Below are 24,655 nucleotides of genomic sequence, written 5' to 3'. Positions count from 1 at the left end.
TTTAATCCATTTTGAATTGATATTTGTATATGGTAAGAGATAGGGGTCTAGTTTCATTCTTCTGCATATAGATGTCTAGTTTTTCTAGCACCATTTATTGAAGAGGGTGTCCTTTCCCCAGTGTATGTTCTTGGTACTTTTTGAAAATCAGTTAGCTGTAAATACTTGGATTTATTCTGGGTCCTCTATTCTTCTCCATGGGTCTGTATATCTGTTTTTATAGAAATACCATGCTGTTTTGGTTACTATAGCTTTGTAGTATAATTTGAAGTCAGGTAGTATGATGCCTCCAGCTTTGTTCTTTGTGCTCAGAATGTCTTTGGCTCTTCAGGGTCTTTTGTGATTCCATATGAATTTCAGGATTTTTTTTTCTATTTCTGTGAAGAAGGTCAAAATGCCTATCTTGATAAGGTTTGCATTGAATCTGTAGATTGCTCTGCATAGTATAGTCATTTTAACAATATTAATTCTTCCAATCCATGAGCATGGAACATCTTTCCATTTATTTGTTTCCTTGTCAATTTCTTTCATCAGTGTTTTCTAGTTTTCATCTTTCACCTCCTTGGTTAAATTTATTTCTAGGTTATTTTTTGTAGTTATTATAAATGGAATTGCTTTCTTGATTTCTTTTTCAGCTCGCTCATTATTGGTGTATAGAAATGCTACCGACTTTTGTATGTAGATTTTGTATCCTGTATTTTTACTAAATTTGTTTTTCAGTTCTAAGAGTTTTTTGCTGGTGTCTTTAGATTTCCGATATATAAGATCATGTTGTCTGCAAACAGAGACAATTTGACTTCCTCTTTTCCAATTTGGATGCCTTTCCTTTTTTTTCTTTTGCTTAATTGCCCTGGCTAGGACTTCCAGCAGTATGTTGAATAGAAGTGGCAAAAATGGGCATCCGTGTCCTATTCCTGACCTTAGCGGAAAAGATTTCAGCTGTTCCCCATTGTGTATGATGTTTGCTGTGGGTTTGTCTTACATGGCCATTACTGTGTTGAAGTACATTCCTTCTATACCAAATTTGTTGAGAGTTCATTGGCCTATAGTTTTCTTTTTTGTCGTATCCTTGTCTAGTTTTGGAATCAGGGTAATGCTGGCTTTGTAGAATGAGTTAGGAAATATTCCCTCCCTACAGTTTTTTGGAAAATAATTGGTGTTAGTTCTTCTTTATAAGTTTGGTAGAATTCAGCAGTGAAGCCATCCTGTCCTGGACTTTTCTTTGTTGGGAGACTTTTTATAATATTATTGACTCAATCTCATTACTTATTATTGATTTGTTCAAATTTTCTATTTGTTCCTGGTTCAGTCTTGGTGGATTATATGTGTCCAGGAATTTATCCATTTCCTCTAGGTTTTCTAATTTGTTAGCATATAATTATCCATAATAGTCTCTAATGATCCTTTGTATTTCTGTAGTATTATTTGTAATGTCTCCTTTGTCCTTTTTCATTTTATTTATTTGAGGCTTCTCACTTTTTTCTTAGTCTAGCTAATGGTTTATCAATTTTGTTTATCTTTTTAACAAAACAACTTTTCATTTTGTTTATATTGGTTTAGTCTCTATTTCATTTATTTCTACTCTGATCTTTATTCTTTCCTTCTACTAATTTTGGATTTGGTTTGTTCTTGCTTTTCTAGTTTTTTTTTTTTGATGTGAATTATTAGGTTGTTTATTTAAAATCTTTCTACTTTTTTGATGTAGGTATTTATTGCTCTAAACTTCCCTCTTAGTACTGCTCTTGCTGTATCCCATAGGTCTTGATATGTTGTGTTTGATCTGATCTTTACAATGTTATTTGCAAAATGATGAGTTTCCAATTCCCATGCTCCCTGCATCCACATTTGCCAGTTGGACCTTGCACTCTAGTTGTTTTGAACCACTTTTTGTTCTCCACACCTGCTAAGTATTCTTGGCTATCTCCTATTCATCCTTCAGCCTAGGCTGCCACAAATGGCAGTGCACGACTCTAGGGGGTGCCATTTCCATTGTAACCATGCCACGTGGCAGCCATGGGTCTTGGTTTAGATGGAACTTCCTCTTGGAAGCTTTCCCAGAATCCTCGAATGTCAGTTAGGCATTCCTCCCCCTTTGCTCCCAAAACTTGGTCTGTTGACCTCTACCGTCACCCTTATACTATATTGTAATTCTTACTTCTCTGCTTCCCTCATTGGGATATAAACTCCGTAAGGGTAGGACTTTTTCTATCTTCTCTGCTGTTTAACCCCAGCACCTAGCACAGTGCCTGGCCCACAGTATGTATTCAGCAAATGTCAAATCAGTGAATGAGTTTGGTCTTATATTATAGCTAGTTATATATATAACTTCTCTGGTAGAGGACAAAGTCCATAAGGGCAAGGACTACATTTAATTTATCTTTGTATCTTCCGCTTTCCTCAGTACTTGGCACAGGACCTTGTTCATAATAGGCACTCAACAAATGTTTGCTGAGGGAGTCTATATGTGTATATTGGTTGTTAAGGACACACTATTTCTCCCTTTCTGTAGAACTGCACTAAACTGTGTGTGGCAAGATCTAAGAACCAAGGTGATGTACTCTTTGAACGCTCGTTGGCCTGGCACACGTGGGCCCAGGCCTGACTGAGCTGGAGGCACAGCGAATGCAGTTGTATGTGATCAGGGTCATTAGGGTTCCCATAATTAAGGGATGCCAAAACCTGAGTGAGTCTCCAAGGGCAATCAAGCCTTGTCTAAGACCCATCCTGAAGCTCTAACACCTTCCTAGATGACAGTCTCTGGCTCCTCCCGTGGAACCTCTCACAGGAGCCTCTGGCAGAGCTAGATACCTAAGCTGGGTGAGCAGATGTTAGAAGTCTTTCTGGCACTATGCCATCTGGAAGGCAAGCTGTTTGTGTTGGGATACTGTAGAAAGGAGAGGCCTGGAAAGGCGGCCTAGGAGGGGCCAGGCTGATAATCCAGCCCTTTGAAGGGCACAGGGCACCTCTGTGGCCTGGAGCACAGCCTGCCAATCTGGCTGAATGACCTCTGATGACGGCCGAGACAAACTGCTGGGTTCCAGGTTGCTGTCTAGCTCTGCAGCCCCACGGGGCCATAGCAGCACACGCATCTTTGGGGAGGCTGAGACCTTTGACTAGCTCAGTAGCCAGAGCAACTCCTCCCAGAAGGCACTGGCTGAGGAAGCTTTCCTGAGGACTCTTCTGAGCCCTCAAGAGGCAGAGTAGGGCCCCAGGAGCAGCTATAAGAAAAAGTCAGTAGAGTAAGAACTTTAATTGACACAATCCTGCCTTTATACAGGAATTTTAGCCTCGATACAGGCTATTCTTTAGTTTTTCCTCTCTGTGTAAGCAATGCACCATAAAACACCAACATTCAGTTTTTTCCCAATAGGAAAAAAATGCACCAAGGAGCCCAAGATCAGTAAGTGAAAGCCTTGAAACTTACGACCAGGGAATAAGGGGAAATGGATCTAACTCAGGAACCACTAACATGAAAATTTTTATTTTTATTTAACAAGCACTTAATATGGCACTTACCCTGTGCCAGGCACTATTCTAAGTGTCTTACGATCTGTTAACTCATTAAATGCTCATAACAATCCTTTAAAGTAGGTACAGTTATCATCTCCATTTTACAGTGGAACCAATGGAGGCACAGAAAAAACTTGCCTAAGATTGCACAGCCGATAAAGGGCAGAATCGGGGTTCCAGCCCAGGCAGACGCTGTTCTCTTTACTGCTCTGCCCTGCCGCTGCCCTGAGTTTGCAAGCCTTTTGCTGATAGAACAGCATGGGGAACAGCCCTCTTACTCCTGCTTTTTCCTTTCTTCCTTGGGCTCTTTAGTATAGATCAAGTGGAGGGGTCCAGCCTGTCCCCTAGTCTCATCAGGGAAGGAGGGAGAGGGAGAGAGAGAGACTATATGAGGGTGGCACTGTCTAGATGCTTCCGGAAAAGCGAGCTCTGGCAAGGACTGAGGAATGTTTCAATGGAAACTCCTGCATTTGATATCCTGAGCCAGAATTCTGAGATGAGTGTACTGAGAGACTCCGCAAAGGTGAGAGCAGGCATCAAAATCCATTTAACCCTAACCTCAGGGAACAATCACCTAACAGAGAGGAGCTAGAGCTAAGCTTTGCTTTACACCACACAGCACAGGCAGGAAATGTATGCATCAGAGTGCTCTTTAGAGTTCTGTTATGAAAGATAATGACTTGTTTATATTAAGCAAGGCCCCAGTGGCCTCTTTGTAAATCTCAGTCCTGAGAAAATACAGCCAGAGCTGCAAACCCAAATAGGTAACATTTTGATAAGCTTGTGGAAAATTCAACTAGATTGTTGAGGCGCCCGTGGCTGGGATGAGGGCAACAAACTCGGAGCAAGGCACATTCAACCAACAAACTTTTTTGAAGGCACACTTATTTGGCATGGTGCTAGGCACTGGGAATACAAACATGAGTGATAATGCTACCATTTGTGTTAAAACAATATCTGCTTGCCATATGCATACATTATCTCTGGAAGGGAGCAACAGAATGTGGTAATAAGATTACCTGTAGGTGGTTAGGGAACAGAGGTGGAAGGGAGACTAACTTGTCATCGTAAGCCCTTTATGCTTTGTGAATTTGGTATCAGAGGCATATACTACCTACATATTACCTGTTCAAAAAATAAATGAGGTAGGAGGGAGACACAAATGTGTAAATGGAGACGTAAATAGCAGCATAAGAGCTCTCAAAGTCAAGTCTAAAGTGCTAAGGTTGTTGACAGCAATGGAGGAAATTGTGACATAAAGACCGAATTTACCAATTTGTCTTCCTGGCTTCAGGCTTTAACCATGGCAGTTATTTAAAGAAGTCTTTCTACCCTGTCCTAGCTTTTTTTTTTTTTTTTTTTTTTAAAGGTGGGTTTTCTAGTCATTTTCCAAACATATCACAAGAGCAGAGGGAGAAGGGATTTTGTCCTTCCACAGGCTTTGGCTTCTTCCTCCTCCTCCCCTCATGAACAAAGGTGACGGTGTTAGTTAACAACCATTCACCTTGTAAACACACACCAGTGCCTAGCCGGGCCTGCCCCCTGGCACACAGAAGTGTTTCCCGACAGGCTCTGCATCTAGCTGGTCCCGGGCCAATGCCACCTGCTCACTCTAGCCTAAACCTGCCGAGGAACTAGCACAGCCTGAGAACAAGGGTGAAGAAATCAAGTTCTGGTGGTTTCCAGGATAATAAGTGGATAACTCAATTTTCTAATGTGGATTATTTTTTCCAGGTTATATGCTGACAGTTTTTAATCCTACCCTGACTTTCCCTCGCATACCCCTCCCACCAGGCTACCTTTAGGCTTCCTTTCTCCAAAGCCCAGTGGGTCTGCTGGGGGAAATAATAATGTAATGATAACTATGATTGCCTCCCTTTACTGAATGCTTCCAGGGACCAGGCATCAGGCTAAGTGCGTTACATGCATTAGTCTTCATGCAGTCCCCACAAACGCCCAGCGAGGAGGGCACTCTGGCTGTCTGCGTTTGTTTTGTTTTGTTTTGTTTTGTTTTTGAGACAGAGTCTCACTCTGTTGCCTGGGTAGAGTGCCATGGTGTCAGCCTAGCTCACAGCAACCTCAAACTCCTGGGTTCAAGTGATCCTCTTGCCTCAGCCTCCCTAGTAGCTGGGACTACAGGCATGTACCACCACGCCCGGCTAATTTTTTCTATTTTTAGTAGATACAGGGTCTCGCTCTTGCTCAGGCTGGTCTTAAACTCCTGAGCTCAAGAGATCCTCCTGCCTCGGCCTCCCAGAGTGCTAGGATGACAGATGTGAGCAACCGCACCCAGCCAGGCTGTCTGTGTCTTGCCAATGAAGAAACTCAGAGAGATAAGCAGCTAGTGAGTGGTGACTGGATTGAAAATCCAACTGTGTGGTTATGAGCTCATAATGCTGGGCTATAAAGGCTCTTAACCACTTTGCTATACTGCTTCTCATAAAGTTTATTTTAATATTAGCCTAATCCAACCCTATTTAGGAATGGAGACGCACTGCCAAAAAATCACTTATGTTATCCTAAAGCTAAATATAAAAGGCTTTTCTATTATCGCTTATTTGGGACAATTCAGGCCAAGGCTTCCCTCCAAGGGCCTGTGCAAGCAAGGGTTATTTGGGAGCATAGCATTTGGGCAGACAGGAAATGAGCCCAGATCCACTGGCTCTGAGTCAGGGCCCTAAAAAGATCTACTAACAGGGAAAGTTAAGCTTATAAAATCAGCAAGGAAATGAAAACCTTAAACCAGGCCCTGGGATCAAAAATGTTAAGACTCTCCTTCCAGTTTACTGGCCCTGTGGAGAGGAGCTTGGGGTGGGGAGCAGGCCTGGGAATGAGCATTTTGCAGCTGATAGCTGAGGGTTTTGTGGGCTGGCTTCTGGGTCCCGTTGGGGCATCTTCTTGGAATTCTAGGAATTCTAAATATTCAGGGCCCAGAACAAAGAAACTTCCAGACTCCCTTATTCCATATTCGTAGCTTATTCCCCCAGGGTCACACCTGCAGAGGGAGCATTGGGACTCGCCTTCCCTAGCTTGCTGTCATGGATTTCATGCTGTCATACCTCCTCTTCTCAAATGCTGACGCTGGAGACCTGGGAGTTCTCTAACAGTCACCTGAGACATTCTTTCCCTATCACTTCCCTGGCTTCTTTTTTTTTTTTTTTTTTTGAGACAAAGTCTCGCTTTTTTGCCCAGGCTAGAGTGCCGTGGCGTCAGCCTAGCTCACAGCAACCTCAAACTCCTGGGCTTAAGCGATCCTCCTGCCTCAGCCTCCCGAGTAGCTGGGACTACAGACATGCGCCACCATGCCCGGCTAATTTTTTCTATATATATTTTTAGTTGGCCAGATAATTTCTTTGTATTTTTAGTAGAGACGAGGTCTTGCTCTTGCTCAGGCTGGTCTCAAACTCCTGACCTTGAGCAATCCACCTGCCTCGGCCTCCCAGAGTGCTAGGATTACAGGTGTGAGCCACTGGGCCCGGCCTTCCCTGGCTTCTTAAAGCTGTGATGGGGAGCTCAGCAGGCGCCTATGCCTGGCCCGACTGGGCCCACTGCCACTCAGCCCCTTCACGGCAGCCTCTGTCCTTGCCCATGCAGACCATGAGGGCCAGCCCTGAAGAAATCCCCTCTTGCCCTCTGCCTGGAGTGCCCTCCCGCTCTGCACTCACGCCTCCTGCCCTTTCGCCTTCAACCACTCAGGGTAAAACCCACCTCCTACTCACCTGCCACTTGTGTCTTGCAAGTTTGTCTGCTCAACGTAGTCAGTGACATCACACGGCTTTATTGTTACTACTAACAATAACAAGGATTCCAGCTACTACTTATTGAGAGCTAAATAAATGCCAGGCACCATCTCATTTATGGATCATCTTATTGAAACCCCACAACCAGCCTGTGAAGGGGGTACTTCTTCTTACCCTCCCCATGTTACAGATGAGGACACTGAGGCTCAGGAAATTAAGCAACTTGCCCCATGACACCGAGCTAAAAAGTGATGGAGCTGAGATCTGAACCCAGGTCTCTCTGATCCAAGAGCCACTCTCTGAACCAATGTGGGTGTGTTTCTTTTTCTCTTCCAGGAGATTGAGTTCATTAAAGGAGACTTTCTTTGATTTCTTCTGGATTTCTACTTCTGCACGCCCAATCCTGGGCTCTGCTGGCAGTGGGCACTTGCCCAACTGATCTCAGTTTGCAGGAACTTTGTTAGCACCCTCAAGCCCACTGGGCATCACACTCTGCTCCTCCCTGGCAATGTGGCCAGGAGCTAGAAGCAGGAGGAGGTGCAAAGTTTGGGCAATAACTGATGTTCCCTGTAGTCTGGCAAGGGCTCTGCGGCTTCCCAGAGCTTCCCTCATTGCCACATCACAACTCACATGCCTCTGGCATTACGGCTCCTGCTAATCAGGCAGGGAAATGAGTGACACCTCTTTGTGCTTGTTCAGATAGCTGGAGCACTTTTGAGAGAAGATTGCCTTTTATATCACCGCATTGTCATGGAAATTGCACTCTGCTGGGTATCATCTGCCCCCTTGTGGACTGTGCCGCCCTGACATTTTGAGGGAAGAGAAGGAAAAGAAAATACAGGCGGTCTCTAAAATTCCTGGAAAAATATCATTGCCTGAAAATCTTGCAGGGTCAGGGAACTGGCCATTCTGACTTTCACTGACCAGGGGCAGAAGAACGGCTTGGAAGTTTTCTGGGTTCATTTACTCTGTGACAGGGTTGCAGACAGGCTCAGCTCTGTGCTTTGTGGCAGTAAAACACATGTAGCAGGTCTCTGCATCTTCCTGAGCTCATAGCTATCTCCTTTTTCTAATTTGCAGTCATCTCCCAGCAGTCTCCTCTCAAAAATTGCAAGTCCTATTGATTCTGCTTTCCTTGCCATGCCTTTCCCCTTCTCCCTATTGTCATCACCTTAGCCTGTCCCTAGTCCCCTCCCCTCCGCACCTGCGTCTCCTCCCCTCCTCCTCTTCGACCCACACCTCACACCACATCCGTGTTAATCATCTAACACTTGGCATATGAGGCTCCCGCTGCCTACAGGGGGAAAAAGTTTCAAGGTCCCAACCTTCCTCTCAGTCAACAAATACCAGCCGGTGGCCTCCTGTACACAAAGTGTGCCTCAGAAATCTACTGCAGCCAAAGGGGTGTGATCACAATGGCTACCAAGTGTCCTGGAGGGTTGCAGCAGGCACTTTATACACATTCTGTCATTTGACCTTCAGGACAACTCTGTGAGGTGGGCATTATTTTTCACAAGGGAAAATAAGTCTCAGAGATGTGAAGCAACTTGCCCGAGGTCACCCAGGCAATAACTGGCAGAGTTAGATTCAAATTCAGCGTCCCCTCAACTCCACAGTCCCTGCCTTTTCCACCAACTGCCACATTCGTGCACTCACTTCTTCAGTGAATCTTTATAGAGCTTTTTCTATGTGCCAGTTACTGTTCTTGGTGCTAAGGATACGGGTAAGAACAAGCTGGGCATGGCTCTGGTCCTCCCTTCTTGGAGCTTCCAATCTCATGGGAGAGACAATGTTCTTGCTTCAAGCATCTGTATCCATCTAGTTTTTGTGAGTATGCTTGTCCTGACTCTCTCAAATTATGGAAAACTTTGATTTCAACTTGGCCAAATTCATTCCCTCCCTCCCTCCCTCCCTCCCTCCCTCCCTCCCTCCCTTCTTCCTTCCTTCCTTCCTTCCTTCCTTCCTTCCTTCCTTCCTTCCTTCCTTCCTTCCTTCCTTCCTTCCTTCCTTCCACAAACACTTATTGAGAGCCTGCTATGTGCCAAGGACAGTGCTAGGCGCTGAGGATAGAGCAGAAGCAGAGGTCCCTGCCCCCCAGCACTTGGCATCCAAACCATTTCTACCTGGCTCCGTCTGCACCTTTACTCATGCCACCCCCATCTGGAATGTCTTCCCCATGCATCTCTACTGAAGTTCAATCCAGTCATCACGGCTCATCTCAAATCTCACCTCCACGGAGGAGCCTCTGCTGACCACCCGCCCACAGTCATTGCTCCCTTCTCTGAATTCATTTAACACTTATTGTCTGGACAACTCAAGTGTCTGGACAACTGATTTGGCATATGTCTGATGTTCTTGCACGTTTAACTCTCACATTTACATATGGATCCTATCATCTTAACTTGACTGTTCGTCTCATCACCCCGGAAACATTTTCATTCTCCTCAAGAAACATTAACTGAGTGCCTACTATGTATTTTAGCAGTGGAAAACTTGATGAACCTCTATGGAGCCTCTCTCAGTTAACAACAAGCTTTCATAACCATTTTATCATTTGATTGTCACAAAACACGACCACTTCCATTTTATGTTTCCACTTAAAAAATGTAATTTATACCCCCAGGCTAATATCAAAAAGATAAAAAATAACAAATACTGGTGAAGATTTGGAGAGAAGGGAACTTATACACTGTTGGTGGGAATGTAAATTAGTACAGCCATTATGGACAACAGTGTGGAGGTTTCCCAGAAAACTAAAAATGGCGCTACTATATGATCCACCATTCCTATTATACTGGGTATTTATCCAAATATAAGGAAATAAGTATATTGCAGAGATACTCCCCCATGTTTATTGCAGCATTATTCACAATAGCCAAGGTATAGAATCAACCCAAGTGTCCGTAAACGGATGAATGGATAGAGAAAATGTGGTACACATACACAATGGAATACTATTCAGCTATAAAAGAATGAAATGCTGTCATTCGTGGCAACATGAATGAGCCTGGAGGACATTATGTTAAGGGAAATAAGTTAGGCACAGAAAGATAGATACAGCAGATCTTACTCATACGTGGGAGCTAAAAAAAATCGAGCTCATAGAAGTAGAGAGTAGAATTGTGGTTAATAGAGGCTGAGAAAGGGAGGTGGAGGTGGGGACAAGGAGAGGTTGGTTAAAGGATACAAATTTACAGCTAGATGAGAGGAATACATTCTAGCATTATGTAGCACCATCGAGTGACTATAGTTAATATATTTTATATTTCAAAATGGCTACAAGATTTGAAATGTTCCCAACGCAAAGAAATAAATATTTGAAGCAATGGATATCCTAAAAGCCAGCATTTGATCATTACACATTGTATGCATGTATCAAAATATCACATGTACCCCATAAATATGTACAAATATGTATCAAAACAAAAGTGAAAGAAAAATAAATGTGTACTGTTAAGAAAAATGTAAATTACTTCATAGAAAAACATATTCTTCTCATAAAAGTGAAGACATCATAGATCTGGCTATGGTATTCTCTGGCCACCTCTACCCTACTCCATTCCTGACTCCCTCAGATATAGAGGAGGAAACTGAGGCTCAGAGAGTGACATCGTGTGCCCAAACTAGTGCACACAGGGGATTTTCTGACTCTAAATGTCTTGCTGTTCCTATTTTTCCATGCTACTTCCTGTGAGGGCAAGGGCCCTGTTTATAACTTGCTGCGTCCCTGGTGCCCAGCACAGGGCGGTGCACCAACGTCAGGGCTCAACAAATGTTTCCATATCCATGGATTCCCCTGCAGATACATTTCCTTTGCACGAAGGCATTGCCTTATGAGGTGGGCTATACTGACCCCATCTGGTCAGTGAAAACTCAAAGTAGCAACTGAAGCTATGCAGGCATCCTCCTAGGTAACCCTGCTGCCACCCCTAGGTTCTGTGACATTAGACACCCCGAGAGTCTCCTTTGGGTGCCGCTACAGTGAGACCTAGTAGAGGCATGTCAAGTGTTTGCTGGGTACTCACTATGTGACTACTAGTGTGCCAGGGGCCATATGTGAAGGGGGAAGAATCACAAGGTATGATATTGTTGAGGCGCAGTGACTTTGTCCAATACATACGACACACTTAGCGGCCAGGCAGCACATAGCCAAGTTCTAAATTATGCAGTGGCTCACGCCTATAATCCTAACACTTTGGGAGACTGAGGCGGGAGGACCGCTTGGGGCCAGGAGTTCAAGACCAGCCTGGGCAACGTAATGAGACCCCCATCTTAAAAAAAAAAATAGAAAAATTAGCTGTGCATGGTAGCAGGGGTCTGTAGTCCCAGCTACTCAGGAGGCTGAGGCAGGAGGATTGCTTGAGCCCAGGAGTTTGAGGTTGCAGTGGGCCATGATGATGCCACTGCGCTCTAGCCCAGGCAACAGAGCAGGACCCTGTCTCAGAAATAAATAAATGAACAAATGAATGCATGAATAAATAAATAAGTAATGCAGTGCTGATGATGCTTTGTGGGTCCAGGTAACAGAGCAAGACCCTGTCTCATAAATAAATAAATAAATAAATAAATAAATAAATAAATAAATAAATAAGTAAGTAAGTAAGTAAGTAAGTAAGTAAGTAAGTAAGTAAGTAAGTAGTGCAGTGCTGATGATGCTTTTGGGTCCAGGCAACAGAGCATGACCCTGTCTCATAAATAAATGAGTGAGTGAATGAATGAATGAATAAATAAATAATGCCGTGCTGATGATGCTTGGAGGGCCCAGGGGAGGGAGAGCGTGGCTAGAGCAATCAGGGGAGGCTTCACGGAGGAGGTGGGTTGGGCTGAGATAGCTGGGAAGCAGCCAGCGTGGAACGCGCAGCTCTCAGGCCGGGGCGCGGGGCAGCGCGCCCTTTGCAGGTGGCAGCGGGAAGGCGGCCCGGAGACCCGGCGGCGCGCAGCAGACGGGAGCAGGAGGGATTCGCCCTGGGCGGCTGCGCTGTGGCTTTCGCAGCCTGTACCTTGAATCCAGCCTCGCACTTCGACGGCTTTCAGTCGCCTTCAGCCCAGTAACAGCCGCATTTTCCTCTAAAGGTGCGCCCAGCTCCCGTCTCTCCTAGTTGTCCTCAGTTCCCCGCTTGGTGGGCGCGATCATCCCCTTCTGCTACTCGCCACATTCCCAGCAGACTATTTTAGCCAACATGCTGAGAGCGCTCCCTACAAAATTCCCCGTGGGAAAATAACCCGGCACCTGAAGGGAGGAGGCAGGCCTCTGAGAGAGCCCCCGCGGTTATTTAACAAGCAAACGCGTATTCTGTCCCAAGCTGCGTGCCAAGTGCCTCTTAAATAGTAACTCATTTAATCCGCACTACAGTGACAGGCAGGTGCTGTTCTTGACTCCATTTCACCGCTGAACAAGCTGGCGCGCTGAGTGCTTAGTGCCTTGCTCACAGTTTCACAGCTGGAAAGGGGCAGAGCCATGCTCTTAACCACTGTTCCCAGTGGGCCGAGGGTTCCCAGCCTGAGCCACTCCCTTTCCTCTGGGGCTCCCCAGTCATATTCTAGGCACCACACCATCCAGTGCTGCTTCCTGACCCTCTCTAAGTGGGGAGTCCTCTGCTTTCAGGGTTTTCAGCTGCAAGTGTCCTATGTGGCTTGCTAGGTGCCTCAGTTTCCTCATCTGGAAAATGGTAACCATAGCCCCTGCATCACAAGGCTGCTGAAAGGATTAAATGAGGGAATCAATACACAGTTAGAAGAGGGCCTGACCCACGGTCAAGGCTCAAAAAAATGATAATGGGGCCAGGCGCGGTGGCTCACGACCATAATCCTACCACTCTGGGAGGCCGAGGCTGGAGGATTTCTTGAGCTCAGGAGTTTGACACCAGCCTGAGCAAGAGTGAGACCCCGTCTGTACTAAAAATAGAAAAAATTAGCTGGGCATGGTGGCATAAGCCTGTAGTCCCAGCTACTCGGGAGGCTGAGGCAGGAGGATCGCTTGAGCCCAGGAGTTTGAGGTTGCTGTGAGCTAGGTTGCTGCTGAGAGTCACATTGGCTGTAGTGTTTTCATTGGCATTGGCTTTCAGTGGCTGGGATTGTCAGGAGCTGGGAACATTTGGCCCAGGCCCGGGAGCATGTCTAGCCTAATCAGCCCTAATCAGTCACATGGTTGTGCAGTTGGTACAGCTCTGATGGCAGCGTCCTCAGGTGCCCCGGCAACATGCCTGTTCCTCTCCCCTTGGAGTGGCCTGAGTCATCTCGTGTGGCAGACAGTGTTCATTATTGTCACCATCACAACCAGACACCCATCAAGCACTTACTATGTGGAGGGCTCTGTGTTAGGGGCTTATGACCAAATGGCCAGCACAGGCCAACATTGTGTGAAGACAGGATGGTAGAAGCACTGGACATGGAGACGTACATGTTTTTCACACAGATTTGGGGAAAGGGGTGTCCCAAGGCCCTGGCTCTTCAGTTCTCTAGCATGGACAATACAGTAGCAACACAGGAGCCAGGTGATTTCCAAACCCCTGCTGTATCCAGATCGTCCCTCTGAGGGAAGGGCAAAGAGTAGCCACAAGTCAGAAAGGCCCTGTACAATTTATTACGCAGAATCAGAATTGTTCCCAGGTATCAAGGGGCTGGATCCAGCCAAAATTCATTCATGCCAGTCAATAACCAAAGGAACAAATCCTACAACATGTCATTCCTTCCTTCCTTCATTCTCTCATTTATTTCTCCCTCCAACGAACATTTACCACACATCCACTATGTGTTAAGTTCCATGCTTGGTGTTAGGAATGTAAAGAAAACAAGACATAGCCCCCTCATGGAGACAGACAAGTAAACACTTGGTTTCCATGCCATGAAATAAACAATATAATTCATTTATTTAACAAATATTTCTTGAACATCTACCATGTGCCAGGCACTGTCCTAGGTACTGGGGATACAACCATGCATGAAACAGACAAATCCTTGCCCTTGTGGAGCTGACAGACATAGACTACTTTAGAAATCCAGAGGAGAGAGCAACGAATACTGGCTGGTGGAGTCTGGGAAGGCTTGCAGAGGAGGCGTGATCTGAGCTGGGTCTTGAAGGACTATGCCCTGGCAGAGAGGCAGGGAAGGGCATGCCGGGAAAAGCCATAGTACAACCGAGCTTGGAAATATGAAAGTGAATAGCAGAGTTAGGGAATAGCCAGTGGGACCGCAGAGCATGTGCAGGAGGAGAAACAGAACACAAGGTGTGTGGAGCTGTCTCCCGATACAAGGTGCAATCAGATAAAACAGCCCAAAGCCCAGATCTCTGCATTTTTCTGAGAGCCAACCCTGGCTAGAGTTGAAGGGGCACCCAGCACCACCTGCTCCTGTGGTTGTGTTAGTCGGTTTGGGCCTTACCCAATGGTCCAATGACCCCAGCCTCAGGCTTGTAACCTTACAGTGGGCTCAGCATTTCTTGCTAAGAGCCTTCATTTAAAAGGAAGGTCTGTCCTGGAAAAGCCAAAGAAACTTGAGTAAAATCAAATTTAACTCTAGACCTTTAGGGTCAAGTCGTTTTTTATGACAATAATTTTTAAATTGGCTGAAAATAGAAAATAGCCTGTACTCTAAAAAATGGACTCTGTAAACAGTGCTTTGGTTATCATAATTCCTATTTAATATTTGTCAAATGGGTTTTGTTGGTTGGTATAGAAACTGGCCAGCTTTTATATTTTAATATAGTTCATGACCCCAAATAGATAGTTGGACAGGATCACCTTGGAGTTCTCTTTAAAACCTTCTGGCAAGTCAGGTAGCTTGGAGCACATTACCTCACCTCTCTAAGCCTCAGTTTCACCAGCTGTGAAATGGAGTGAATAATAATACCTACCTCTTAGGGCTGTTGAGAAGATCGGGAAGGTTCCCCCATGTAAAGTGCTTAGCGCAGCATCTGGCATATGGGAGGTCAAAATAATGACCTATGATCCTGATTATGTAGTTTTAGAGAAATTACTGGTACCTGCTTGTATTGATTGTTTAATCAGCTGAAGCAGGCTTAACTTAATTCAATCTGTCTAGTTCTAGAAATTCCGAAAAGAACCATAGTCCCTAGTAGAAGGTTTAAGAAGTGATATTGTTCAACCAAGGAAAGAGGATTTCCAAGTTTCCTGGTGGACCAACCGAGGTACTAACCAGTGATGGGGTGTGATATAACCCAAGACAGACAGAAGCATGGGGCTGAAGTGGGATTACAATTTCAACGGCCAAACTCCCAACTTTCTATCCTAATTGGCAAACTACTTGCTTTTACCCAGAAGCCCAAGTGCCTTACCCCCGCCCTCCCGACCTTCACTTCTAGGGTAAAGCCACTACAAAGCTCAATTTTTATAATAAATGGACTCCTGAACCCTGAGCGTAATTGCAAAAGTGAAAGGATTATCTTTTGCTTTTAAAGGTCTCAGTAAATTGTCTCTTCCTGGCAGCTTCTTCCCTAGGAAGTGAAGTCACAGGGTTGGGTAATCAGGCTGGGACCTCATAGATTCCTTGAAATACTACAAGAGCAAAGGGAGCCAGGAGAAGAAGCCTGGTGGTCACACATAGTGTCCCCTGGGCCAGCTGGGCAGCGCGGTCCGGTTGTGAGGCAGGACGGATTTACTTTTGGTCTTTGATCCCTTTTATAATCGGTGTTGTAAAGTAAGTGTTCTGAGTTAGAGCTCGGGATTATTGCTAGAACCACATGTTCCTAGTCCATTCCAGAAGTGTCCTTTTCTTTCTCTACAACCTTTTCTGTGTGTGTGTGTATGTGTGTGTGTGTGCGCGCACGTGTGTATGATTTACATTCTGTAGTACATGTGGCATTTTCTGGAGACTGTTTTAGAAAATCTGCAGGTCAAGGATAAATCCATTACACCAGTCTCCCATGAATGAAATGAATATAATTTAAAGCATGTTGATGAAACAATAACAGTCATAATAATAGCAAAATTGTGTAAAGCAGGTGCCCCAGCATTGTTCTAAGCACTTTACACCTATTAATCCCCTTAATTTTTTTACCTTTATTTTCCTTTTGCCTCCATTTCCTGGAGATGAGACTATTAACCCTTTAATCTTCACACTATTCCTGTGAGGTAGGTACTATTTTTATCCCCATTTTCCAGATAGAAAAAATGAGGGACAAAGCAGTTAAGTAACTTGGATTGTTGCAAGTTGAAATGAGACCTCTAGCCCAAAAGCTTCTATGAGTGAGTCCTGAGCAGGAAGACAGCAACAGGGTGCTCCACTCTGGGTGAGATCAGGTGATAAGGGAGCTCTAGACCTCAGTCGGCTTCTGCCGGTTGGACAGGGCTGGCTTCATCTACTCCAGCTCCGTGAGCAGGAGTAAATCCACGTTTTGGGAAGGTATCAGCTTAAATAATTTTGGCGCCCTCTTTTAAATAAAACACACAAAAAATATATTTTGAAAATTGTACAAAACCCATAAGACCCAATGAATACGTTGCTAGGGCCCCTGCTAGCACTTGGAAGGGGCCCATGCAAGGGGCGGCTCCGCAGGGGGAGTGTCATTAGCTTCACGACACATCTGCCTCTACCTCTGCCCATGAGACATCTCTGCTTGGCGCTAAGCCAAGCATTGGAGCTCATTTAGATGAGTTTTCCTTTTCACTCCCAAACACGAGGCCTTTGGAAGTTGATCGATCAACAGCTATTTAGCTGAGACTTTGCTCTGGTTATGTCTCTGCAGCCACAACCATCTACGTTCCGGGAGTGAAAACATGAGAGACGGTGAAACGTGTCATGTGATCAGATTCGGCATGTTCTCTTAAATCTGGACAGTGCTACATTTCCTCCTTGTGTTACAAAAGTTGCTCAAAGAAATGCAATCCCAGGATGGATGTTCGTCATCAAAATAAGACCCCTCTTCCACTGTCCCCTTCACTGACAGGCATGGAAAAGCCATGGATTAATAGACTCCTTTTATTTTACTCAGTTTTGTCTCCGAAAAGGGTCCAGTGAAAGCAACCGCCCAATCTGTCCCTTGAACGCTGTTTATATTTGTTGCTGGGATACTAAAGGCTCTTTTAAGCCTTTGGCTAAGAAGAGCACCATGCATCTGACCTTGTTCACCTGCACATAAAGCAAATAATGGCTGAAATGATAGGAAAGCTCCTCCAAACATTTTTAGTGGAACACAAGGCATTTTTGTGTCCAAAAATTGTAGCGTCCAATATTTGTTGTTCAAATAAATCTCAACCTTCATACCAAAGTGCACATTACACATAATAAGATGATGCTTTGAGAAGACAGATGTTAATTATTTTGAGGTAAATCAGATCACCTTTGACCTAAATCCTGAGCTGTAATTTTGTTGCTCAGCTTCTTGGTCCTGAAATTAATGTAAATCTTTACATTTGTAATTTTACTTGCCAACGCCAACCCACCCACACAGTCTGTAAATGACTGCTCTGAGTCAGAGCCTATTCATTTACAATTGTGTTAGGTATTTTAAAATGTTCCCTGGAAAAATTAAATCACTTAATCCTAGTCCTTTCACCCATTCTGCTTTATGTAAAAATGATGGAGGCAGAGAGCATCTAAATTGGAAGGGACTCTAGAGTTTGTCTTTCCCCCAAATTCCTCCTTTCTCAGATGAGAAACTAAGGCTCTGATGTTAGAAGTGACTCGCCCCCAGGTCACTCAGTGACCAAAGCTGAAACCCAAATGGCAAGGAGTGGGTTAAGGTTTTAATAAAGGGCCACACTTAGAAATCCGAGAGTCCAGAAGCTACCCCTTCCCTGCCCACCTGCCTCCAACAGCTTCTGTCAGTCATGGCACTCCACAGTCTGACGCTGTTGTAAAGAAACCATGCCATTTTGAATCCAAGTGGTCAGAATTTGATTCTGATAAAACAAATCAGTGACTGTTGTAACATGCATTAATTTTGGGGGGGATGGATATACAATAAACTGTTAATAATAGTGACGTGATGAGGGGGACTAGGGATGAGAGAGGCAGGACAGGGAGATGTTTACTTTTCATTTTTAATCTTTACTATTTGGCTTTTATTGCCATGTACAGATGTTAACTGTATTAAAAACCTAAAGAACAAATGAGAAATACTATGCTCACAAACTTCAAAAGAGAAATAGAATTCACCCCAGCAACACTGATGTTTGAAAATCTAGTATACAGCAGAGCAGTACTTTTACAATTTTTTTTTCTCCTAAAGTACCCGTAATGGCAGAGGAGATTGAATGGGTTCCCCCAGGAGCCTGAGGGCCAGCAATGGTCCTTATGTACACAAACTCCCTTTGCAGTTTATGGTTTTTAAATGCCTTTAAATTAATAGACTCTCTAGCGTATCTCCATCGCTTTTAATACAAAAATAATGGCTTAAATGACTTACCATCCACGAAAACTGCCCCTCTGGGAAGACACCCCTCGTTTCTGTCTCCGGCAGTCCGGAGCACCCGCAGCACACTGCCTCCAGTGACTGAGTGGAAAGGCCCCCTGGAATAGGAAGCGCGGCTGTGCACGAGCTGACCTGTATTCCGGCTCTCTCACCTGGAATCAGGCTTCACGGATCTTGTTATGCATCGAATAGTAACAAAACAACAGCATAAATTAGGGTGTTGCTAAGATTGTGTACCATCAACATTCGCATGAGCATAATGGACATAATGAATTCTATAGCACTATCCTGCACAGCTTGGAGAGATTAAAACCACTTTGTCTTTAAATTAAATTTCAAAAATCATTGAACAACAAGAATAGAAAGAACACACACACATAAAAACCCACCTCATCTGTGTCAGCCACCCAATTGTAGGAGGCACCACTTCTTGCTTTCTGATCATTAATGCCCGCTCCTAGGTTTATTTTAATAGCTGCCAGCTCAGTGAGTCCACATCTATTGTAATAACCATAAAGGGGGCTCGGGTCCTCTTGTATTGTGTATGCAGCCCTAAGTGGAGAGCCTCTTAGGCCCTTTCAGAACAAAATCTATAACTGAAAAAGACCTTAGCTGAAGTTTATTTTGTATAAACTTTACATAATATAGTACGTCTAGGCTGTTGCAGAAAAAGAAAGGTAGGTTTGGATTCATTCTTAAGCAGCACTCAACTTGGGCAAATCTTCATTCAACAAACCTGGGTGACTAATGAGCTCACACTGGAATGCTCGCTAGATGCCAGTTATCATACTCACTGCTCTAACATGCTTTACAGTATTAATCCCTCACTCATAACACCCTTAAGAAATGTGGCTAGCACTATTATAGCCCCATTTCACAGAGGAGGAAACTGAAGCTCCAGGAGATTAAATGACTTGCCCAAGGTCATACTGCTAAGTAAGCAGCAGAGCCAGGATTAAAATCCAGGTAATTCTGATCCTACTGCCCCTGAAATCCAAACTTGCCTCCTAATAAATTATCATAGTTATTATGTATGCTGTATGGTACATGCTTTGCATAAATTATTTCATCTTTGCAACAACCCTCTGAGGCAGGCATTATTAATCTCATTTTAGAGGTAAGTAAAACTGAGGCTTAGAGAAATTAAGTAATTTGCCTAACAGCACAATTAACTGGGGGAGTCCAGATTTTGAGCCCAGGCCTCTCTGATGCCAGAAGTGTTCTTAACAACGAAGCTATACCACAATTTATGTGTTTGGCCAGGGACAGTTCTTAACAACTAAGCTATACTACGATTCAGATGCTTGGCAGGGGTAAACAACAAAACCCTAGGCGCTCCTGGGCATGGATGCATGCCACTGCAGACCTTGTCTGTGAATAGCCTTTATACAGGCCAGTGTGAGATGTTTCCCAGGAATGAGTTTTACCTGTGCACGTGGATCACCTATCCTTTTCTATTTTTAATGTTGTGGCTTGACAGACGTGGTGCTTTATTCCTCATACAAATCTCATGTTATAGGCAAAATCCACTGGATTTCTGAGCCCCTAATCAAGAGCTACAGAAATTGCACACACTCTCATGTGGATCCCAAGGGCTCATCCAAGAGAAACATAAATATCCTCCATTGACTGGGATTATTAGTGCGTTAGGCAAAACGCAAATGCTACATTTCCTCCTTGTAAAATAAGTTTTGAGGTCGTGGCCCGTCTAACTCTCTGTAATCTTTAAAAGCACTGCAATCTCAGCACAACATAACTGTGCCAGCTCTAATCCTCTGCTTTGAATGGGATTAAATCGAAATGGCTTGAGCCAGGTGAAGAGTAAGGAAGGTAACTGTCCAAAAATTTTAATGATTTAAACTATTTTAAAAAATCATCTAAGTGAGATGACATTCACACAACAAACTTTACCATTTTATAGTGAACAATTCAGCTTATAGTTCTTGATTAATAACCACAGGACTACGAAAGGTGGGTCCACAGGACTTTTTGGAGAAAGCTCATTCAGCTATGACAGTCCACAGGCAATAGGCCAATGTTGTTTGGATACGTTGGACCTGATTTTAATTTTGCTAATGTGCTGGGAATGTTGATGGTCCCACAACCAAGTTCATTACTCGTAAGTGGATGGCTGACAATTGGTTTTAAAAAGAAAGGTCTTCACCTCAGGAGATACTGTAGCATTTATTTAAAATGTAACATTAAAAAGGTTAACATTTATTCAAATGTAGCACTTACTTGAATATATTTTATGTGAAAATAAACTGCAAACAAACAAAATTGTATTTCAGATGTTTTTATTTCTTCAAATTTGTTATTCACCAGGAGTGACTGAAATAAAAAATATAATTGAGTCCCATCATGATCATGGAAATGGCTTTAAGAGAAAACTGGTCAGATGAATATTATTGCTTCCCATTTTCAACCAGTAAATAGTTGCCATTGATAAATAGACAGCCACGAGTCTGTCAAGAATGTTCAAGATATGTTATATAATACAACATGCCTGCTCACAGGGAGAAACTAGGAAATAACTTATGTGTACTTCTTGATTTCATCATACAAGACAAGCACAAAAGCACCACCCATGCCTCTGAGAACATTGGACCATGCACCCTTGAAAAAAGCTTTGCCTCCTTCATCACGAGCGATCTTCCTCCAGCAGTCAACCGTGCCTGTGTACATGATGTCAGCTGCAAATAAGGACACAGAGTTGGTGAGTGAAGGCCGATGAAATCCCTAAGATTCACTAGACTAAATAAAGCAGAGCCCCACCTCTAAGAACTAATGTCAGCTCCAAACCCAACATTTACACATTAGCATGGGCAAATACTGAAATATTAATGCTGTGACTAGAGAACAGGGATCTGCAGACTACCCACTGGTCTTAACCTCTAATACCATTTAAGCACCCTCATTCACAGGCATCAGAAGGGCCCGTTCAAAGGCAGCTGTGTAGCAGACACCGATGCTATCGACCCCAGCCCTCGACCTGAACGGCCAGCCATTTTTAAAGACAGGCATCACTAGTTTGTGGCCACAGCTTGTCCCATGCTCATGACTTTTATCTTCTGCTCAAGTGGAACCTACTTCCTTTGCGCCCAGACTGCATCATCATACGGCGACGAACAGTGTCAAACGGGTAGGAAGTCAACCCAGCAACGGCAGTGACAGACTGTGCGATCATCCAGCTGATGATGATGTGAGTATTCTTGGGATCTGGAAGCATTCCTGGGAAGAGGAAAAAAGAGACACTTTTACCAAAAACCAAAATTTTAGGGGGGGTGGGGGGCAAGGGCAATATACATAACCTAAACTTTTGTACCCCCACAATATGCTGAAATAATAATAAAAAAAAAAGAAAAAAAAAGAAATACCTTGGGCACACAGGACACACTCAGCAAGTTCTACTGCCACCACCACCACCCCACTGCTACTATTAGTATTTGATTAGGAGTTGCGCTGTGAAATAGATGTTAACAACAACAATCTCACAGAGTGGTGGAAAGCATTCAATAAAGACATGAAAGCATCAAGAAAAAAAGAAAGCAAAATTTTACTGACTTCTTATTTTTCACATCCCCTAAACATTCCATTTCTCTGGATCCTGGGATACTAGGATGGCATAATGATCTTTTAAATTACCTCATAAGAACACAACTTTAAAGCAAACTTACCCTTTGCAGTGTCATAGATACCAAAGTAGGCAGCACGGTAGATGATAATACCCTGCACAGACACGTTAAAGCCTTGGTACAGGCCCCTAATCCCATCAGATTTGTAGATCTTAACCAGGCAGTCACCGAGGCCTCTGAATTCCCTTTCGGCTCCAGCTTTACCCACATCAGCTGCTAGACGGGTACGGGCAAAATCAAGAGGGTACACAAAACACAAGGATGTGGCCCCAGCGGCACCACCTGATGCCAGATTCCCTGCAAAGTAGCGCCAAAACTGGGTCCTCTTGTCCACACCACCCAGGAAGATCTGCTTGTATTTATCTTTGAAGGCAAAGTTGAGAGCCTGGGTGGGGAAGTATCTGATGACATTGGCCAGGTTACCACGCCAGAAGGACAGGACTCCCTGCTCCTTGGGGATACGGACCACGCAGTCTATAATGCCCTTGTATTGCTTATCTGCAGTGATTTGCTTGCTGGCATGTTGCACCTGCCGGAGGGAGGAGGCCAACAGGGACAGTTATAACCATGGAGAAGGGGAAGGGGCAGAGCACACATCATCTCGATTTCCTTAAGGCTGGCTCCCTTTTCCCCTAATCTTGTCTTCTATATCACACAGGCTGGACCCCCTAACCCTCTGACGCTGTCACAGGGGGAAGAGGTTATCTGCTTCATCAGAGGCATGAAGCCACCACCCCTTTGGCTGGGAAGGGGACACCCTTAAGCGGACCCATGACCTCTAGACTTGGGAAAGGTCATTACCTCAGACCCAGGTTCAGAGGCATTAGGGCGAGTCCGACGTAGGGCGCAGTCACATTGGTGACCGCGACCTACGCCTCAGGTTTCCCGAGCTGCTTCCCTCCCTCCCTCCCTCCCGCTCCGCCCCTACTCCGCTCCCAGAGGTGACCCGAGCGCCACCACCCCCACGCTCGCCCGTGCGCGCCCTCTAGAGCCGGAGCGGGAAAGCGCGCGGCGCAGGAAGGCAGGCGGAGGGGACACGGCGGCCGCCGCGCGGGGGCGGGCGCACAAGGCACACGCGCTTCCCGGCGCCCGCTTCCGGCCCGGCGAGCTTTGAGCGCGTCCGCGGGCTGGGCGGCCGCCGGACCCGGGCGCATGGCCTCCCCTAGGCTGTTATCTCCTTGCCGCGACCTTGAGGTCCTCGGTACGGGCTACTGGTCCTCTTTCTAGCGCCGCCTTTCAGGCTTCGTCCTTGACTCCGAGACCCGGGGACACAAGTCTCCCCCGGACTGGCCCACCCGAGTCCGCTGCCTCGGGGATGCCGAGTCCCGGGTCTTCCTCACCTCCCTCGGGCCCCCCGACCGCTTCCTGGACTCCCGACATCGGGTCACTAAAGGCACCACCCTGGAGTGTCCCTCTGGGTTGGTCTGAGGAGTTGACTCCCCTCGACCTCTCGGGGAACGCGCTTTCTGTGTGACCTCCCCCCCCGCTTCCTGGTTGGGCTCCTCGATCTCGGGACGTACCTGCAGCAGCAGCTTGACCCGCTCGATGGGCGCTACCGCGGTCTTGGAGATGGCCGCGGCCACTCCACCTGCCAGGAAGTCCTTGATGAAGGACACAGCGGCATCTGTCATGTTGAAACGAAAGAGGGGGCAGGCGACTGCGGGACAAGACTGGGCCGAGAACCGGCTTTGACTCCCGGGCTGTGGGGCGGAGCGGAGCAAATGGCCGATTTATATACGGGGAGCCGGCGTCGGAGCGGGCGGTGTCGGGGGCCGGGCCGAGGGCGGGCGCTGAGCCCCGGCGCGCGGGGCGGCCGAGCTGCTGACAGGCTCCGCGCGCCGAGGGAGGAGCCGCTGAGGCAGAGCCGGGGCCGCCCTCCCCGCCGCCGGGCCCGCCCGCCCCACCTGACCGCGCGGGGGGCAAGGGGCGGGCCCGGGGGATACCCGGGACCTGAACGCTGGACCCTGAGAGGGGCCTCGGAGTGGCGGGGAAGGGGGAGGTCACGGCGAGCCTGGAGAAAAGCCCCCGGAGCAGGGCCAGGACTAGGGTGAGGCACAATTGTTACAGGATACCCCCCAAAAAACCTCAGTAATCAAGATACATAATATTTAATGCAGTATTTTTTTTTTTTTTGAGACTGAGTCTCGCTCTTGTCGCCCAGGGTAGAGTGCAGTGACGTCATTATAGCGCACAGCAACCTCAAACTCCTGGGTTCAAGCGATTCTCATGCCTCAGCCTCCCGAGTAGCTGGGACTACAGGCACGCGCCACCCCACCAGGCTAACTTTTCTATTTTTAGTAGAGACGGGGTCTCGCCACCAGCTCAGGCTGCTCTCGAACTCCTGACCTCAAGCGATCTTCCCGCCTCGGCCTCCCAGAGTGCTAGGATTACAGGCGTGA

At 45.8% G+C, this 24,655-nt stretch overlaps 1 protein-coding gene across 1 annotated transcript; it reads right to left on the bottom strand.

Annotated features, from left to right (window-relative positions):
• Positions 1-20,901: 20,901 nt before the first annotated feature.
• SLC25A5 (solute carrier family 25 member 5) lies at positions 20,902-24,004 on the bottom strand. Its single transcript, XM_045538730.1, has 4 exons — positions 23,777-24,004; positions 22,299-22,785; positions 21,712-21,852; positions 20,902-21,314 (listed from the first exon to the last, which is right to left on the bottom strand). Exons 1-4 carry the CDS (start codon positions 23,885-23,887, stop codon positions 21,157-21,159), a joined length of 897 nt encoding a protein of 298 aa, XP_045394686.1. The 5' UTR covers positions 23,888-24,004; the 3' UTR covers positions 20,902-21,156.
• Positions 24,005-24,655: the final 651 nt, after the last annotated feature.

The sequence above is a fragment of the Lemur catta genome, chromosome X (assembly GCF_020740605.2).
Source record: "Lemur catta isolate mLemCat1 chromosome X, mLemCat1.pri, whole genome shotgun sequence".
NCBI lineage: Eukaryota > Metazoa > Chordata > Mammalia > Primates > Lemuridae > Lemur > Lemur catta.
Note: the sequence above shows the minus strand (reverse complement) of the source record. Positions and strands in the feature narration are given on the sequence as shown.

What these genes read in the sequence shown, in the direction of transcription:
- SLC25A5 (XM_045538730.1), bottom strand. Translation starts at nt 23,887, where the DNA reads ATGACAGATGCCGCTGTGTCCTTCATCAAGGACTTCCTGGCAGGTGGA. An exon ending in GGGTCAAGCTGCTGCTGCAG is followed by an intron (nt 22,786 to 23,776) that starts GTACGTCCCGAG and finishes TCCCTCCGGCAG; the next exon opens with GTGCAACATGCCAGCAAGCA. An exon ending in GCAGTCTGGGCGCAAAGGAA is followed by an intron (nt 21,315 to 21,711) that starts GTAGGTTCCACT and finishes CCTTATTTGCAG; the next exon opens with CTGACATCATGTACACAGGC.